At 44.8% G+C, this 20,812-nt stretch overlaps 1 protein-coding gene across 8 annotated transcripts in view; it reads left to right on the top strand.

Annotated features, from left to right (window-relative positions):
• nectin1b (nectin cell adhesion molecule 1b) overlaps nt 1-20,812 on the top strand; it is a 171,493-nt gene that overhangs the window by 74,656 nt on the left and 76,025 nt on the right. Inside the window, exon 6 of one of the 8 annotated variants that reach the window (XM_030439224.1) lies at nt 5,413-6,070. The exons of the other annotated variants lie outside the window; for them this stretch is intronic. Within the exon in view, the coding sequence (XP_030295084.1) occupies nt 5,413-5,918 (506 nt within the window). The 3' untranslated portion in view covers nt 5,919-6,070. Of the gene's footprint in view, nt 1-5,412; nt 6,071-20,812 lie in introns of those variants that run through there. 8 annotated transcript variants of the gene reach the window in all.

Below are 20,812 nucleotides of genomic sequence, written 5' to 3'. Positions count from 1 at the left end.
TCCTCACCCGCTCATTACGCCACTCTTTATTTGCTGTTGTCACTCCTCGGCCTCTCAAAGGCGCTCGCTCCATCTTCTTTTCTTCTCCCTCCTCGCCGCCACTCCTCAAACTCTCGCAGCCTTCGTTTTTTTTTAGTTTTTTTTCCTTCTCTTTTCATCCCCCCGTTGTCAGCTGCTTGTTCCTCATTTAGTCATATTAGAGCACCACTCCCTGAACCACTCTTTGAAAATCCTCTCTCATTCTCCCAGCCTCTGTCATAACACCCTGTCCGAGTGATTGCGCTAAGACTCAGGAATGTTTGTACCTGTCTCCCTCTCCGTCTTTACTTCGTGTGCAGACACGACCGGAGCACACCCAGAAACTGTACCTGCAGGACCGAGTTGTGATACAGTTTCTCTCACTTCATAGCCTCTGTTGCTTCGGCGTCTTTGAACATTTGCCGCCGCTGCCGTTTGTTTTTTTCCGCGCGGAAAAACACAACAAAACAAAAAAAAAAACCCGGCTTTAGAAACGTTTTGTTTTCTGAAACCGCAGATCTGGCGCGGACCCGATGTGTCATTTCCCTCGAAGAGATGTCGTGTTTTTCGAATGAGTTCCCCATGTGTTTCTCTTAAAGACTCACTTCTGTTTCTACACGAGTGACTCAGAGGGAGAGCACGCCGCGAAACAGCGAGCATATATAACCGCAATTGCTGTAAATATAATTATGTTAGAAGTTTGTTTACGGACAGTGTTTTGTTTTTTTTATTCATTCTCCAGTGTGTTACATAACGTATCGTGACACTAGAATGACACTTCTGGGGGAAGAGCGCATACCTCCGCCAAAGCTCGGTAGTCCGTCTTAATTTGATGGAAAAATAAGACAAAAGATAGATAAAAAATCTGGATACATCAAATTGTGCTCTTAGACTTAAGATTTGTTTCACCAAGATCGTATTCCCCTCCTTATTTCCTGAGAAGTTAGCAAAAATGTTGGAAAAAAAAAAGCCCTGTTGGAGTGTTCATAAAAGTGAGACAAAAAACTCCTGGATCCATCCAAAAAGTAAAGAGAGCTCAGTTCATCACGTGTTTCTCTCCAAGGTCCCGTTTGTAAGAAAAGTAGCTTTGTGAATCTCATTCCCAGCTCGTCAAAATCGTTTGAGTTTGAGGCCCAATAATGAACTTTTCTCACAACGGCACCTTTGAGGACTCACTTCTGTTCTGCTCAAACGACTCAGGAGGGGACGCTCCCGTCAGGATGTGAAGGATTTCGTTTTTTTTAGGGGGGGAATAAAGTTGTTCAGAGATAGTAAATAATCCCCTCGATCAAGTCAGTCAGCGCGAGTGTTCAGAACAGTTTGATTAATGCAACACAGGACCGCATGGCCGCAGCATTCAAATAGCTGCAGTATTTCATGTTGTTCTTCACCTGTATAAATCTATCGTGCCTCTCTGGATTGAATTATGGCCTTTCATGGCTCACGTTGGCACCTATTAATCTCAATGGTGCGTTTGAGTCGTCGCAACTCAAGGTTACCCCCGCTATCTGCATATTTCCAGAGTGGTGTTAATATACACAGCCTTTTGTTGCCTGGAACAGTATCAGGGCTGCTGTTGTGCTGCTCTGAGGTCTGTTTTATCTATCTGTTGGCAGGTGTTGCCGGTAGCGACGGCGTGCTGGTGGAACGCCTCCTCCCTCCTCCGCGCTGTCAAACACCCCTACGCAACCCCGACCATTTCAAATGCGTTTTATTATTAGTCGTTCTGTAACGTGATTAGTCCTCACCGTGGCCACTCTTGATTGCGCGTACTCGTCCAAAGGTGGCGCGTTGGTAGAAAAACTGAGGAATCTTTTTTTTTGCCGTTTTGCTTATCTCCGTTGGGAGAATGGGAGGCGGTGCCGAGACGTGACCTTGCGAGGGGGGGATAAGTGTTGCTGGATAACGCGGTGAGAAACGGGCAGTCCTCTTCGCCGACACGCCTCTTTGAGGTCGCGGAATGAAAGCAGCGTGTTGCTCCGCTTGCGCTGAAGTGAGCTGACAAGCTTTTCCTGGTTTCTCAAAGATTCTTTCCCTGCCGTTCGAGCACCTCCATTACAGAGGCAGAGGCGTCTGAACACTTCACCAGCCCTCCCTTTCCATTCTCCCCTCTACTAAAGCATCTTAACGACTCCTTTAGAAACTTCATCTCCTGTTTTCGAGGCCTCCTCAGAGTTGGATGCGCCTGCCAGAAAAGCCACAAAAATACCTGAGTGTTTACAGCCGCTTTCATGTCGATAGTCTCTACGGACAATGACGCATTCTTGGATCTCTAGTGTAGACATTCTTCAACTTCGGGCGCTCAGAGGTGGTGTCACTCGATCCTTTATAGAAGTGAAGGTGATGGGGAGCGCCTTTGAAAAGCTCGCCGCATCATCTTTTACTGCCACTATTCCGGAGTTTTTGTAGGGTCTCGCGTTGTGTCTTTTCACCTCTCTGAGTGGTAAACATTGAGTCTTGGCACCCCTCAGAAGTGCGAGGCAAAAAGCCGCCTAATTAAGATTGAATTAAAGGGCTGATGAGAGGGAAGGCTCACAGAGGAAGGCGGAGAACGGTGGAGGGGAGGATTACGGGAGAACATTCTCCCTTTTCTCTCCACTCCCTCAATCCTCTGGATTTTTCACCCCTCTTTGGACTTGGTCGGGAGGATGTGTTCTCGAGCAGGGGTGACCTGGCTCTGCTCTCTCATTCATGTGTGTAATGAAGGCCTGTGTCTGAATAATCCCATTAGGTGGTCAGATTAAAACCTGAGCTGATATTTGAGACTGTGCCCGGCACCGCTTTAGAAATTGGAGAGCTTTGCAGTCGGCGCTGGGAGAAAAGGGCGCAGTGGAAGAGCAGCTGAGGAGAGCGACTGTGTTTGGGAGGTCTCTGCTTTGGACTGATAGAGCGCCATTGTGATTAAAGGCGAGAGGAAGGCTTCTTCGCTTCGCCCGCCGCCGTCCTTTTAATACCACAGTCATGCAGAGATTCGTCGTTCCCACTGATAAGCGGTTTTAATCGAGTTCTGATCCAAAGAGTTTAGGGCAGCGATTCAAAAAAAGAATCATTTTCTGCTCATGTTGTTGAATCTGTCCTTTTAGTTTTTCGCCATGATGAGATGTCGCCACAGATTTTGCTCCCGTGCGCAGCGATTGGACTCCGACTGCCCGCGAGGCGGCACCGAGAACTCAATGTCTCCGAGGAACTTTAAGGATCGCTTAACGACATAAACCTTCATTTTGGCTCAATCCCGACCAGTTAGTCTGTAAATGAGTTTCTAATTTCAGAAAGGCAATTTCCACATCACTGTAAACCATAATTGTATGTTGTAGATATAATAATGTCCCGGACGCACTGATGAGGCCGCGTTATCTGAGACGCGCGGACACATCTGCATTTCTAATTTTTTGCATATTGAAACAGAATTATAACGACTTGACGCTAGGGAAAAAATTTTGTTTAATTTCAGACAATAGAGAACATGACGTGACGTGACGTGACGTGACGTAAGATAACGTAAAATAATACAACGTAAAACTACATGAAACTAGACATATTCTACCCTGAATTAGACACATACATGCAAACAGAGAACCTCGATTTTTCCTCCCCCCACACAGTCAAATGGTCATTATATAGATACAATAAATAGATTTTGTTTAACTCGTCCACCGGTCCAACAGTAGGCCATTAAATTCCCTCCATCCACTGAGCAGTGTTGGTGAAATCCTCCTTTCCGCTCGGATGCGATGCATCTTTTGGCAGCTGTAATGGCACGATTCCACTCGCCGATGTAAATTTATGCAAATGTGTGTTTCCATAAAACATCATATGTTCCAGTTAAATAAATGTAGCTGATTCGCATCCCGACGGTTACACTTCCCGTGTTTATCAGATTGAGATATCTGCTTTGAGACGACGCCTCATAAACAATGTTAAGATCTGTGATTACCCGATTATGACGTGTCGCATGGTAATGAATCAGTCCAACGGGAGGCGGGATGGCATCAGACTTCCTGTCTCGCCTGCCTCTCCTCGCTGCATGCTGTACATGAGAGCGAGTGGTTTGCCCCGCGTGAACGGGAAGCCCCCTCCTTTCTTTCCTCGCCGTTTGGTTGTCTTTTTTTCCGGCCCTCTCTCCCACCATTTGTTTAGTAGATGCCGTAACTCTTTGTTGCGTTTTTCTCCCCACCTTTCTGTTGAGGATTCAGCGTTGTGCCATTGAAGTTAAATGCGCCTCTGCTCCGCAGGTTTAGACAAGCGCTACCTGCGCGCTCCGAGGCTTTTGATCACATTTCAGATAAAAGTCTCTTCTGCTTCTGCGCTTGGAGGAGCTTTTTCACATTCTTTTTTTTATTTCTTTTTTTCTTTTTTGTTTTAAGTGAAGATGCTTATGTAAGGGACATGGTTTTCAGCGCTTTCTCTCACTGTAAGCAACCGCTGTGTTAGTCATGAGCGGTGTTTATCTTTCTGTGGGCAGGCTACGTGCTCTCTAAAATGGTGGAATGAATGTGACGGCTCAGTCGAGCTCCAGATACGGTCGTGGCAGTTTTGAATTTCAAACAAAATATCTTTTTTTTAATGCAGACTCTGGCATCTCAGTCGCTGTTTGTCTCCAGCAGACCATTAGTCTTTGTCTCTCTGTTCTAGATTAGAGCACATCTTTGACTCATTTGATAACACTCTTCCTCTTCTCCGCTGTCTTGACTGAATATTGTATGTTTTTTTTTTCCTCTCTGGAAGCGTTTTCTATTTTTGCTGTGTTGCTCCGCCGCCTGAACAGAAGAGCTTCATGTTTATCAGCTCTCTTGATGCATCATGGCTCTGTACGCTTGGCTGCTAATAATCATCTCTGGCAGTGCTCTTTCATTTCATTACCGCTACACTGATGATGAAGGTGGTTGTAATGTCATGGTGTGCTATTTTATGCCGGACTGTCCAACAGTATATCATTCAGTATGCCCGCTCGTGTGAAATCCACAGTTTCACGAATCGACCGAAAACCCACATGAATGAATTCTCTCCAGAGTTTGTTCATCAGATGTGTTTTATTTCCCTCCGTCTTCCAAACAGAGCCGAGATGATGGTTAATGCATGCTGACACAGCTTCACTCACTCCAATCTCTGCAGTCATTTTATTCTTTGATGGTGCTGTTGGCTGTTTATTTCATGTTCTCTAACCGCATGTGACTGTCAGTGACTGAGCCTGTTGGTAAGGGCTCCTGTTGGGGTTGGGGTGGGGGTTGTCGTGGGGGCCGGGGGTCCTTCCTTTCCCCTTTGCTTTTCCGTCCTTGTCTCCCTTACTTCATCTTTCCTTAAAAAAAAAAAAAAAAAAAATCTGCACCTGCACAAACGCACCTCCTCCCACCAGAGCACTGACACACTCCCTTCCATCTGTCTTTTCCTACCCAGACTTCCCTAACGTCCCGACAACTCAGACCCAAGAGATCCCTCAGGAGCAGCACAATGCAGGCGCCGCCATCGGGGGCGCTGTGGGTGGAGTCGCCCTGTTGGGCGTGGCTGCCATACTGCTCTTCATATTCCTGCGCCGCCGCCAGCGCACCTTCAAAGGAGACTACAGCACCAAGAAACACGTGTTCGGAAACGGGTACAGCAAGGCCGGCGGCCTGCCCGCCCACCCTCCCATCCCCAAGAACCTGCAGTACCCCGACGACTCGGACGACGAGAAGAAACCCGCCCAGATCGGAGGCACCGGAGGGTTCGAGGCGAGCGACCGCGATTTTGACGGCGAGCAAGAGGACCTGAAGAGGCCCTATTTCACTGTGGACGAAGGAGAGAGCCGAGATTATGACGAGCGGACTCTGGCTTTCCAGTACGACCCCGAACCTGAGATAGCCGATGATATGATCTCTCAAACCGACGGCTCTGTCATTTCTAAGAAAGAGTGGTATGTGTAGTGGCATGCAACAACCAAACCAAACAACCCTTTGTCCCCCACCTGCATTCCACTGCACCCTTCACCTCCATCACGCCCCCCGCCCTCCCATTCGTCAAACTGCACCCTTCACAGTCACAGTCCTCTTTTGGTCAACCTAGTACCCCCCCCCCCCCCCCCCCCCCCTTGACTCCCCCCCCCCCCCCCTACATCAGACCCCATCCAACTAATCTCATTTAGAAAATCAAGCGTCTATTTAAAGTGCTAGCAACATCGACTTGTCAACACAAACAGCATTGGTATCAGTTCCATCCGGTGAATGGGCAAAGAATACAAACTAAGGTATGTACATGGACTCGTTGTCACTGACCCACGAGGCCAGCGAGGTGATCGGTTGATTAATACTGGTGTAATATTCCTTTTTGTGTATTTTTTCATGTTATAAATGTATTAAATGTATAAAGAGACTGCTGGTTGAGGTTTTGCTGAGCACATTTGTGAAAGTCCTACACTGGATGTGCAATTTGTTTTTGTTTGTTTTGTTTCTTTTTTTTTGTTTCTTTTTTTCCATTATCATTGCCGTTTTTGTTACTTTTATAAAAGTCTTTTTGTATGATTTTTAAGTGACCTGAGAATCGAGAGTTTAATGTTTGGAATAATTACAGGTGGAGTTCTAAGTGTTTGTAATTTTGTGGTCAAAATGTCGCCGAGAAAGAAAAGAAAAGAAAAGAAAAAAAAAAAGAAATACAGGACCTGTATCATTTCTCCTGTCTCTTACTGTGGGTTAGCGGTCATGAGATTACTCATTTTTTTGTATATCGACAGCGTTAAAGAGCAGACGTGTTATTGCTGGTTTCCAAAGACATGCTTAGTATTCCTTGACACCCCGCCTGTGTTTATATGCCTGATTAGTTTCTTTACTGAGAGGGAGTCGGTCTACTGAGCCATTTGGACGTGGCAGTAACGGTTAAAAGCGAGTGTTTTCAATTCTTTTCTCCTAAATTTCTATCGCATCAAAATGTGTTCCCACATCAGTGAATCAGAATAAACAGGGGGAGAGAGAGAGAGAGAGAGAGAGAGAGAAGGACTGCAATCGTATCAAACACGACAACTTCTGTTTTTTCAGCTGTGCATCACAGTCACATTCCCCCCCCCCCCCCAAAAAAAAAGAACAAAAAAAGAGGTCGGGCGAGTCTCGGTGTCCACAGAAACCTTTAATAATGCTCTGAAATGTCATGATTGTCTCTTGACTTGAACAGAACGGCCTGTGTGTACGAGCTCTCCATCTTACCACTATAATGAAAAGAAATGTCTGTTTTTGTGTGTGTGTGTGTGTGTGTGTGTGTTTTCAGTTTTCATAATTGTGTTTTGTTCTCACACGCCTTTTTTTATCAAATGGATGTCAGATGAAAAGTGTCGGCGGGGGGGGGAGGGAGGGGGAGGGAGGGGGATCTCCCGGCGATGACCGTGTCTCTCCTCATTGATTGTGTTGGTTGACTATGTAACTGAAGAAATTGGCTAAAGCCCGCCCGCTCACACCAACGGCATTTGCTATCAGGAGTCACCAATGGACACAAAAGGACACGGATAGCGGGAAAAAATGTCAAACCGACGCTTTTATTTACTGAGAAAAACAAAACGTGTGTGATCTGTAAAGGGAATTAAGATGGTGGCCGCGCTCGAGTACAATGCGTCACCTGCTGCTTTCATGTGTTTGTTCCATCTCTTTCTTTCTTCCTTTCTTTCTTTCTAAAAATGAAATTTCAGTAGCTGTGTTGTGGTGGATTTTTAAAAGGATTGAATGGTTGTCCTTCCCCTGATGTTGGCATCTGGACCCGCCAATAAGGAAACAATGACCCCGTCTGAAGGCATTGCGATATATCTGGCTTTGAAAAAATCGCTGTTAACGAGCGCCGGCGGATGCTACCGTAGCGTAGCGAATTGCTTGTTTTCTCCTCGGCTCTGAGGTCCATAACACAATCAGCCAAATGCATTCGCTTCAAACGACAACAACAACGAAATAAAAATGGAAAAAAAAACAAAAAAAAAAACTTCAGCGCGAAAATATCGGATGAAAACAGAAGCAAAGGATTAAATCCGTGGATACAAGCAGCATTTTCTGACTGGCTCTGATCGATATAAATACTATATAAAGCCTTATTTTATGCATGTTTTTTTTTTGTGTTGGAGTGGATGCGTGTACGTTGCTATTTTTTCTGTATCGATTCCAGTGCGTTTGTCCTCGTTTGCAGCTCAAAAGACAGCACTTTGTCGGTGTTGTCGGTATTCACCGAGGTATGAATTCATGGGCACACGAGTACCCAGCCAACAATATCGCAGTTAACACACAATAAAAAGTATATAAATATATCTATAAATAATGATGAAAAAAAAAAAAATAGCATCTCCGTGGAGAGCAGCTCTCCCCGGAGGTGTGAATGTTTTACAGTCCATGCTTGTCAAACTGTATGTTTTTTTTTTTTGTTTTTTTTTTTAGATGAGCATGTTAATCATGAGCCTCAATTTATTATCGTACCTTCGACACGAATCGCGATTTGGAAAGTGGGAAAACGTCATGTTCTGATTAAAAGTCTGTTGATTTCAGATCTCAGTTCATTTTTCTACTACAGCCTTATTTCTGTTTGTGTTCTGTGGTTTTTTTTTTTCCACTTTAGTTGGAGGATAACGCGCGGGGTTTTCAAAACGGATCGTTTCAGAGGCGGGTGGGGGGGGGGAACTAATTGACCTGCCGACGAACTGCTTCGCTGTAGCTTTTCAAATCCCCGCTATAATCGAGGCATTATAGAGAGACAAACGCATGAGAAGCCTGTTTTTAATCTTTCATTCTCGCATTCAGTGCCTATGAAAAAGTTCCGGAGACGTGAGGTCGTCTGAACAGTTGCTGCTCCATCGTTTGAGTTATTCATGCCATAGAATAACGTGATGAATACTAATGAGACGTGACACGGGCTGCAGATCAGACCGATAATTGTTCTCGCAGTGTAATTTTTAGTTGTTACCGTGGGGATACGAGCTCCAGCACAAAACTAACGATGTGTCTGTACTTCTGTTTAAAGCAACAGATCTCTCAAAAGCTGCGTTTATTGCCATTTTAACATTTAAAGGGACAGTTTGCCCCAAAATCAAGCATACATATATTTTCATCTTTTACTCGAAGCTCTGTTTATCCATCTAGATGGATTGGTGGGAGTTTTTGGGATGCCGGCTGTGGGGATGTCCGCCCTCATTAGATTCTAATGGAACTAGACGGCGCTCAGCTCGTGGTGCTCAAAGCGCCAGCAAAATACATTTTAACGTCGGAGCTATTTTCCTTCCACTGAACTACATCGAAGGTAATGTGCATCTACTCGTGGAAGAGAGGCTCGTGCTCCGGACTGGATATAAACATTAAACTAAAGTAAGCGTCCTCCACAGCTGAGCCGTAAGGTGAGCTAGCTTGGGCACAAAATCAATCCAGATGGATAAAATAGCACCACAGGTAACAGAAAAAAATATGTGTTTTAGATTTTGTGGTGTACTGTCCCTTTAATAAAAGGCTAAATGGTGGCAGCATGTTTTTTTTTTAACTTTTACTGGAAAGTTGACGTCCTAACTCGGTCACGTATCGCTGACCTTTCGAAGCACAACGATTGAAACTCTAATCAAATGAAAATAGATTTAACTTGTAAATTAAAGCGACAAATAAAAAAAAATGCAACTTTGGCCCAAAAAAAAAGCAAAGATCAACGCTGCCCCCCCCCCCCCTTTTTTAAAGCACAACTTTTAAAAGTTTCCTTTCACTGATTTCTTTTTTTTCTTTTTTTTTTCCCCTGCATCCATTTCTAAAACCACTGCCACACTCGCTTCTCAGACAGACATGTTGGAGAAAGACAAACCTTTCAGATTTGGAGTTTTCTGTATTCTGGTTCGATGTAAACATTGTCTTCATGTTGTCGGGGTGTTATGAGTTTCTATTTTGTAATACTGACTGTAACTTCATTCCATCCTAATCTACTTTTTTGTATTCAGTATGTTCAACATTCCACTGTAAATACTGTACATAGGGTTGAGATTCTAGTCGGGATTTATTTAGGGACAACTTGCGTAGGGACTCCGTTCGTGTAAAATATACCTATTTTGACTGCAAACATAGAGACTCAATGATGGCTAGACGACGTTGATGCATAGCTTATTTCCAAAGTCCCACCTTAAAAATGCTCCTCCGGTACGTTTTTAATATGCCACTAGCGGCTTCACTGTCATACAAAGGGGTGATGCATACGGTCTGTCGATTTAATGTTATTGAAAGAAAAATCAAAAAGAGAGAAAAATTGTCTGTATGCAGCCATGTGAATGTATATTTCTGAGGGTGTTACAACTATGAAAAAAAAATCTATTGTTCAATTGTGATGACCCAGTGAAGTAACTTGTATTTGTTTTAAGCATTAAATGAGTTCAATAGTCAACATTGTTCTGTCCCAGTTCACTGATTGGATAGATGTGTGTTACCTGACTGAATATTGTTTCGCGACTGCAACACATTTCTCACCGCCCGCGTGTTGATGTCAGTGATTGTATCCCCCCCCGTCGCCAGAGTTTGTACTTCTGCTTCATCGCTTCCTCTGAAGCCTGTAAGACACCAAAAGGTTTGTTCCCCAAATAAAACTCCTCTTCGGTTTTAACAATTCCAGACCTTGTTAGGACGGCGTTTTCAGTACAGACGTTGCTCTCTCAAATCTCCAAAGTACAGACGGCGTCGGGCACCCAGCCATCCGCCAGAGCCACAGTCTTTTGCGTTCGAGCGTCCAATCCTCGGCGCTTCGCTGTCGGTTCCAGTTTTCCGAATTAAAAGGCTACAGAGGCGGCTGCGGTGCTAATGCACAATGATTCTCTTTTGGACGCGGCCACGGTTCCCTCCATTGTTCGCTCTAGTCTTCGTGTCTGAGCGCGAGACGGGCCTGATGATACAAATTGAAGCAATGCGCTCAAAAGTGGTTTGGAAAACGCTTCATGACTCGTGTCTCTCTCAACATCTTCCGTTGCCAAAACACTGAAACAAGACACAGTGAAAGGGTCGCAATGTAATGTACTGATAATCAGTTAATGCGAGGCGAGCACGAGATAGATAAGGGGAGACGTGCGTTATATAACAAGTCTCTACAGTGGTTATTACTGTAGCTTTTACTGGGGTTCTCCTTTTAATTGGAGAGCAAAAAACTGTCAGGCAGATGTTGATATTAAGTTCAGTGCTTAATGAAGCTTCAGTGATATGATGAGAGAGGCTCAGTGTAGAGCCAGACAGATCTGTCTCAGACTGTGGGACTCAAGTGCAGACATCTGCACCGTGAACATTAAGAACAGCCCAGAGTTTGCAGCTGTTGCCATCCATTTGCTAAAAGAGCCCTTTGTAGCCCGAGGGGCTTTGATGGCACATAGGCTTTTAACATGCATGGCCATCTAGTCCCCCCCCCTCCCTCCTAACAGAGCCGCGAGTGGAATTCTACTACATTTCCTCTATCAAAGTACTCGTAGGATGAAATATGGCTGGATTTTTTTGTTTTAAAATGCGTTCCTTATGGGCCGTAAATTCAAAAGCGAGTTGGTCAAAGCGCCTCATGTGATCTCAGGCCGTCCAACGCAGAGTCAGCGAGGAGGGCCGAAGAAGAGACTACAGACAAAATGAAAAATGATCCGACCGTGCCGGCCACAATGTTATTGTGGATTGGTGTGTTTTTTTTTCGGCTTTTCTCATATTTTATGATGCCAGTTAAGTCAGACAAGCATTGTACTCGATTATTGAATTATTCTGGAAGTCTCCAACAATCACAATGCAGCTCCACGAGTCGATCAGTTTCTTCACTTTGCGGTTCAAGTTAAACTTCTTTGCTCCGATTCGAACCGTAGCCCACGCCGAAAGAAAATATTTGCAACTGTGCATTGTCGAGCTATCGACTTAGCTAAGGATTGGAAAACATTATCCACCCAAATGGCTTTGAGAGAGTACACAAGCAGCCAATACCTTTTAAACTACAGTGATTAGATGGTTAATGAACAAACTGTATATGCATGAGCAATTCATTAGGCCAGATACGGCAGCAGAGCCCGGCTCATTGATCAGCGAGGTGGCTTTTAGCTGCACACACACACGCGCGCTGATTCAAAAAGGGGAAAATATCTGATTTCTTCAAATGACCTATATTCAGTGGACTCTCCCGTGTAGGCTACAGTCTGAAATGTTTCTCAGTGGGTTTTTTGTCGTTGTTATCAGAAGACCCAGCAACCTGACCTGTGTCCTGTGTCACAGCCTGTAAAAAAAAAAAACACTAATACTGTAAGTGCTTTGTTTTGTCACCATGGTGTGTTCATGCAGTTTTATGTTGTTGTTTTTTTCTTTTGTAATAACTTTTTTTTTAATTTCATTTTGGATTAACAGATTGTTCATGGCTTCTAGAAATACGTTTCATTCGATGCTCTTGTTTTTTGTACTTGTTTTCATTGTGTACAGTTCGAGGTCACATGAGGTTGTCCATAATAAAGCGTGTCACTGTAAATGATGCTCTAAATGACTTTCATGTTAAATGTCCTCAAAGCTTTTATTGATAAAGTGTTCACTCCGCCATGACAAGGAGAGCCCGATACAGCCAACAACAGCCTTCAGGTGTATATGATGACATCACCTCCCAACTGTTTGGGGGGAAATGGTTGTGTTGTAGATAAAGTATGATCAAAACTTAAAAGATAGATGTTCCCAAGGTGTCTTGTTATAACAACGGTAAGTTGCTGTGTCTCAACTCAGGGTCTGCATCCTTCGCAGGACCTGGCCTTTGATGGGACGGCCTAGCCTTTGGAGCATTTCCTGGTTGCGTCACCAGTTGTTTTACCCTTACGTACAATTTCTGCCCCCCAGGCCTGCAAAAGTGACGATCTACGCCACGCGATGTCGCCATTTTCTCTCTTTCTTTCTATATGTGAGGCCACGAAGAATAGTAGCGGTGCATCCTCCAAAAACAGGGAAAAGAAGGCCGCATTTGGAGGAGCCTTCGGATTGGGACAGCCTACGCACGGCTTAGTGACGTAACTGGCCTTCAAATGCGGCCTCCAAAGGATGCAGACACTGAATTGAGACACAGCAAGAGTCTACAGGCGTGTAAGCAGCTCTGTGAGGCTCTATTTAGCAGCAGCTACCTAAACCCAATGTGTTAGCATGCTAACATTACAGGCAGTAGAGTGCCGCAGGATTGAGGCAAAAAAAACGTGAAATAAGTTAGCATTTTTGCACCTGCAGTTCCCTCGACTCAGAGCCAACACGTTTTCTGAATAGTTTTTTTGGTTAAATGTCTGAAAAAAGGTCTACGGTTAACACAAGCTTGACATATTGTAAAGATCAGGTTTGAATTCAAAAGCATTTACATGTTTTTAAGAAGGCTAACAAGAGGCTAAATGACGCTACAGTTGTGAGTGTCAGTCTAATCAGTCTCTACAGGTGGAGCTTTTTTTGATGACAGAACAATTTAAAGTAGTAGAGTGAAGAGAAGTCTAAGACACTTAGTTGTTGTAGCATTAACGACAATTGTATTTATGCTTCAAAACTCACAAAAGCGGCGTTCACCTGTGAAGATGATCTTGCTCAACAGAAGTAAGTATCATAAGCTTGTGTTTGTCACAGAGCTTATTTTCAGCAATCATCCAAAATTCAACTGTAAAATCCCACAAGGTTTTTTTTCTGAGGGAACCAGAGCGATGCTAACTTCCAGGTTAGCCTAGCTCGATCCCTCCTGCACTGGGTGCTGCAGCTATTTGGTAATACATCAAAGTAATGGAGAGAGTAAAAGTTTGATGGCCAGATGAGAAGTTAAACATTCATCCAGAGGGGAACATGAATGAACCAACTTTTACTTGATAGTCTTTGAGATATTTCAGTCTGAACCAAAGTGGTGGATCCACCCCGCAAACTGACAGCTCCGTCCCTAAAGCTACAGCGCTTCAAGAAGTCTGTCATGTTCATTATAACGCCGACACACAGTGTGTGTGTGTGTGCGTGTGCTCAAATCATCCTTCATTCTTTGAAACTTGTTTGTAGTCAGATGTGTGAACTGTTCACAGTCTCTCTCACCAGCGAGAATCGACTGTTACGACTTCACGAGGCATCTGCAGTCAGGAGCCGTCCCTGATTTATACTCAAACGGCTTCGTCTCAGGTGTCCTGTTATATGAATTTAATGGACCCTGGCAGGAAATCAGAAACAAGTATTTTGTGCATCTGTAATGATACGTACATTGCTTCTGATTCTGCCCCAATTTATTCAGTAATATGTTACTATAATAGGCCACACCATGTTGATTTACCAGTGTTGTGGTCTGACTAGACTTTCATTTAAACGTTGCTACGCTACAAGCCGCTTAGCAGGAAGCAAGCAAATATATGTATGGCTGAATCAGTATTAATAACAGACCAACAATCAAATGTGGAATGCAATTCTAAATATATCTATGGCGCTAACGAACGCCTGTATAACTGTGTATGTTCTCTGTCTCCAGCGCGAGTTGTTGCTGGATCGATCTCAAACCACAACATTTACAGGCCAAGTTTTAAGACAAGTGTATTTACTGCGAGGTTTTCTTGCCATGGCTGCAGAACAATGGGATGTTTCTGGCCCCTGACACATGAATGGGTTTTGCAAAAACGCATTATTATCCCCTCATTTATTCATCTCAATGTCAGCGATTCCATACTGCCGCTCCGTCCTGAGTCTTGATGTGGCTCCAAATCCAACTGCAGCTCCGTGATAATGATCAGGGAGAGAGGCTGCTTACTTCAGCTCACTGCATTTCCCCCCCCCCCATTCGCTCGTGGCATTTTCATTGGTCAACTGATCAAAGGTGTCCCTGAAACAACTCGTGTCACTTCCAACTCCGTTTTCTGCTTTTTCGCCTCCCAGTTTGTCTCCTCAGATTTTGTCTCTCGGGCTGAGTGCCGCGACTGAAGTTGACACATGTTTCACTCAGAGCCTTCCATCCAAAACTCAAGGCACATAATTTGCAGAAATACTCCTGCCATGACCGAGGCGGCGAAATGAACTCAGAAAAAAAAAAATCAAAATAAAAAGGCACACTCAAGTCTCAGAACGAGATCGTGCTGTTCTTTTCATCTCCCTGAAGCTGCTCTCAACCAGGAGCTGTTTCCGCTCCACAATGCTGCAGCTGACACACCGACACAAACACCCATTGTAAATGAATATCACAACTGTTGTTTCTGAGACACTGAACGCAGACACCTGGCTGAGTGTTCTTGCTATGTTTAGAGCTGATTGGGTGTTTTCCATCCATCTGGCCTCGCTCGGTGCCCGTGTATGTGCTTTACATAACGGAAAATACAATTTGTGAATCGCGCTGTGCTCCCCCCGACACACCGAGCCTGGAGACTGCTCAGAAAAAGTAATGGAATTATACACACCAGACAGGGTCGAGCTTTTATAACACACTTTTACAGGTGCTTTTTGAGTTATTTGCATTTCCCCCGGTGTCCCCCTGAAGGCCACCCTTTGCCTGGGATGCCCATGAACTACGTGTGGCTGCTTGTAGTGCTGTCACAGCAGAGCACGCGTTCTAATCTGACCTACCAGCGGACTTGCTCAGCGCAAGGACATATTCTCTTCCTCCTGAACTAAAGACACCACAGCTGGGACTTAACCCAGCTCCCAGGTGTGTGTCACCTCTGTGTTCTCCTCTGTGATGCATCGTCCCTGGGAACGCACAGACTTTGCACTAACACGTAATCAAAGTCTGCTTAAAACAAGGCGGTCAGGTTTTTAAAATGATAATCCACTGAGCATTAACCTTTAACATGCATTACTCTACTCTGCTCTCTCTTTATGGGCCGCAGCCAGTGACCGACACCACCATCACACGCCGAACACAACACGTACGCACTCCCGTCACCAAAGGCCATAGCCACAATAAATCAGAATCGGAATCAGAGACAGATTTGTTGCCAAGAAGGGTTTTACACCAACGAGGAATTTGTCCTGGTGAATAAGGTGCATACACTGAGACAATAAACAGTAAACATAACAGCAGCAGTTTGGTTCCGTTTAAGCACTCATAAACATAAACAATATAATGTGAATATAAAACTACTTGGTTTGTGAAGCATAAAGTTAAGCAACATTATGTAGAAATTGACCATTTGTGTGTCTTGGCCCCCATGAAAACCACTAGCTGACACAATGCTAATTGTTTATCCAGGATTTTAGCTCGGTGTAGCGACAAGTGACATTATATCGCATCGTTAATGGGTTTATCGGTCGAAAAACATGATAAATCTGCAATTAAGCGACTGTCCGACTAAATAGTGACGTTTGATGGAAGCTACGCATAAGCTACGTCAAAAACATCTCAATGTTGAGTTTTTCCTGGATGTAGAAGTCCTTAGTTTGATCCATCCAATCAATCCGACCTCCCCAGCACAGACCTTTCTTACTCTATATAACTGTGATATAGAACTGAAGTGATACCGGGCCTGGCACAAACCTGAAACACATAATGAGTCCAGCTCTACGTGCAGGGTTGGGAGGGAAACTTCAGAAAACGCTATCCGATACGTTAAATAACGGTTATAAAATGTAGTCAGCGTCCTAATCCAGGTTTCACAATATTAAATAATGTAACTTGATTGATTTGTGATCCTTTTAGATTACTTCAATACCAAACATATACAAATAAAGAGACAATAAATATCAATACGATGACTTTTATTTGATCTTAGTACAAACTTTCCGAGGTCAGATAGATCTTGTGTGAGATGTTGTCAATCTTGTTGTTTTTTACTAAATGTATCTGTAATCTTTTTTTTTCCGTAACTGCAACAGAATACATTTAGCTTTTAATCATAAATCCGTGAATCTGTTACAGGTATGCCTTTACTCCCCGAGCCACAATATTTACATTTAGTATAAACCGATCTTTTACTGCTTTGTGTGAAATCAGGATGTAATTAATGAGTCTTTTTCTCGGACTGACTTTTCATTACACATCATTTAGAGCGGGTCTTTCAGGCATTTATTCTTTATCTTTCGCACTTTTTTCTGCAAAACTCTTTGAAAGAGCGGAGAAACGTAAACATCAATGACTCACTCGCCTCTTGCCTCAGCGAGACTGTCAGAACTCAGCGCATCCTAATTTCTTTGATATTTGCTCCACAAAGTACTGAAATCAGTCATAAAGCGCAAAACTCTCCATTGATCATCTCCAAACTGAAAGACGGTTGTTTACGGAAGAGTAACAACCCAAAGGAAAAAAATGATTTGTCCCCAGATGGAGCTTTCGGTTTTTGTATATCGACTTTGCTCTGACAGCCTGTTATTTTTACCATTCGAATTCTTTACGGTCCCCTCTCGGGCGTTTTCAAAATGTGTCACAATCCTGCAGTGAGGTGGTAATGTGTTTTCCAATTTGTTTTTCCATTGTGCAGAAATATTTTCCCGGCATTGTTTGCTCGGTTTTTGCCCGCGTTCGCGACACGTTTCGCATGTAACCCGATCGATTGGGCATGCAGTTTACACCCCACTGATAGACAGAACAAGTCAATTCTATTTCCAGAAAATGTGAAATTATAATGAATTGGCAATTATTTGGATTAACCCAGGATCAATCTGCTGGAATTATTATTGCCTATTATTTTGTAAATGAGACGGCTCATAAACAAACTGCGCGGATCCCATGAATAAATTTGGTGGCATCTTCAGGGATGCCTGCGGTAGCTGCTCTGAACACACACACACACACACACACACACACACACACACACCCCTCTGCAGCCCTCGCACTCACCAGCCTTTTTTGCTTTCACGCCCTCCCATTTTCAGAGCCAGCCATGGCATGAGCAGCTCTGCTATCCAGCTGCGCATTAGCGTTCTCCAATTAAACTCAGCCATCCCGGAGCAGAACGAAAGGCCTAAACCCTCTGGTGAGAAAAGTGCTGACAACCCTCATCTACAAAGTCCTGCTGGGAATACTCTGTCCCTGTGACCATTTACCCAGCGTCAAAGAAGTTGTGTGTGTGTGTGTGTGAGAGAGTGTGTGAGTGTCTGTGTGGGTTTAAGAAGGGCACAGAGGGAGTTAGTGTGCATACCCTTCATCCCTTTGTTGACCGATGCTTTTGCTGCACTCAGGCTGGGTGACCTCGGACACACAATAACTCTTGAATTACGCCATGACCAGGCATTTTAGATCCCGGGCAGAGGAAATATATGAAGGAATCTCTGGTATCTGCCGTGCGCATGTTTAAAATGAAACGCCGTTTCAAAGAGTCTTCGTCGAAGGCCGAGCTTCAATTATCAGCTTGTTGACATTTCCTTTGATTCGGTGCGATCGCTGTGGAGTCCCGTCCGTTCACGGCGGCTGAAAATTAAAATCTCTTTGAATATTAATTCACGGAGGAGCGGGCTGATAAAACAGATTGTGACTGACAGTCTCCCTGAAAACCCTCGATTACCCAGAGACTGGGCGTGGCAGCAGGAGCCAAAGAGAAGATTTCAAGGACGCGATAAACCCGCTAATGTGAGAGCACGCGGGCACGATACACAGAGTTGTTATACAGTGCAGGTACAGCTCGAACCTTTCTGTGATTTATGATGTCATTTTTTTTCATGTGAGCCGACCCCCCAAATATACTGTGTTGATACAGTATACCATATTTAAGATTTTTCCATCGAAACATATAAAAACAACTAGACCCTTCTCAGATATTCTGTTGAGCTGTGAGCTTGCGTTATCCCAAATGTTCCCAACAACGTCCAAAGCAGAGAAATCCACAATTTTGCCCGGTGAGTTTGATTCAGTCGCCTCAGAGTGTCGGAGGAAGTCGGCGGTGTAAACGTAAGCGTGGACAAACTTTAAACATCACCTCGGAAGTGAGCGTTCCCGCAGATGGATATCGTGGTTGTTTAACAGCGAAGACAACAACTCCCATGATCCCACGCCACTTACGTCCTCTGTTTTGTTTTTTTAATTGAGATAAGTGACATACTGCGCATTTAATTTCATCATCTTAAGAGGAGGGAATACTGCAGTGTTTTTATTGATCTCATTTTGCTTCGGTTAAAAAAATAATTGGCGCCATTATTAGTTAAAACATGTGCGCGGTTAATGGGTTCCACCGTGCTGCGGATTAAAGAGATGATCTGCTCTTCATCGCCAGAACACGGGCGGCTGCGCTCGGGTTTTTTTCGAGCGAGCGTCTCATGAGGAGGCTTCCTGCTCTGTGGTACGACCGATCGTAGCCTCCGACATGTCATATCAGGGTGCAAGAGCGCGCTGACCCAGGGGCGCTACAGATGGCGATATGACCACCTCCTGAGGTATCCGGCTGATACCGCAGGCCTACGGGCCCAACAACCGTCCCACAGCTGATAAACACCTCATCCAGCTCATCGGTGCCTGGAGAGGGATCCAGTTTGGTGGGCTTAACACGACTCCTCTCTTCAGGCAAGGTTTGGAACACGAGGGCCGACCTCTGTACACGGCTGCAGTACCCTTCAGAGATCATCACTCCACGGTGGAAGAAGACACCCGCGGCTACTTCAGGATGTATACAGTTCCATAGAGCAAACCAGAGAGGAAATCAGAGGAGTAGGATGGAGACTGGCGTCCATCAAACATGGAGGTCAGCTGTATGGAGACGTCCTCCACCGCCAAAAGATTTTCCGGGGTTAAAGGAGCAAAACATCAGCGAGCAGCAGCACCCCCCGCCCCTCGACTGATGACCCTGCAGCTGACCCCACGCCACCTGCAGGCAGAAATGTGCAGCAGGTAGTAACCCCCACCTGCACGCTACGCATTTTTTTTGTATTCACCAATTAGGTCTGCGTACAGTCTGCATGGAGCTTTGAACAGTGTCCTCGGGCTAAACCCACATCTCTACTACCACTGTCCTTGGTGAGCATTATGCACGAGTCCGCCGCTCACACTGGGAAAAAAAAAAAACGCATCACAGGATGAGTCAAATCTCACTCAGCATCATTATGTCGGCCGAAATTAAGATTTCCCCGGCCCCGAGACGCCACGCATGCCACGAAATGAACCTTCACCTGTTAAGAATCAACGAAGCCGCCGGCTGCAGGGGAGAGCTCTCCCGTCCGCGGAATGATTCATCAACCCAGTTACCAGCGAGTTCCAGCCACTGACAAATGGGACAAATGGGGTAAATTAAGAATCCAGTGTCTCCCACCCCCACACTCTCCTCCCTGACTATTGACTCTCACAGCTTTATCAGTGTACATTAGTGTCAGTGCCAGTCTACATTTAGCCTAACTGTGCCAGAGGAGGCAGCCCATCAGCACATACAGGCATGTCCGTCGTCATGCACAGCCAATGACCCTTTGTCAGAAACAATCCTCATCAGCGGAGGCAGCGGGCCGAGGCTGCACTGTCCAGCGGTTACAGCGGCGAGACTGTCCTCCACTCCAAACAAATCATGCTGGAGGGTCAAATATAAATTCAAACTGTAAAAAAAAAAAAAAAAAACGCAGCGGGCAGGATTTTCAAGTCCAATTCGTGGAAGTGTCGTGTCCCCGGGATCCAGATGCCACAGAATTGACCTAAAAGTCCGAATGAAATTGGAGAAATATTCCCCAACGACAGGAGGAGATTAATCAAGATAAGAATTTAAATTATCTACTTAACGGCCGCGACAGAAAAGAAAATGGACGCGTCATCGAGGCATCAGCCTCGCTGTACCTTTGGTATCCTCGATTATAAAGCTCCACACATCGACACGAGCATCTTCGCAGGTCTACCTCACTTCTGATATCTCCACATATTTTCCTCTCTGGCTGACGGTGTCTCGCACTGCAGGATGAACCTCCTCAAACACTGTGCCAATTGAAATTGGTTGTTAAAAGAGAAGCGGTTTCTAAAA

Source organism: Sparus aurata, chromosome 2 (assembly GCF_900880675.1).
Source record: "Sparus aurata chromosome 2, fSpaAur1.1, whole genome shotgun sequence".
Lineage (NCBI taxonomy): Eukaryota > Metazoa > Chordata > Actinopteri > Spariformes > Sparidae > Sparus > Sparus aurata.
This window is presented reverse-complemented; position numbering and strand designations above follow the sequence as displayed.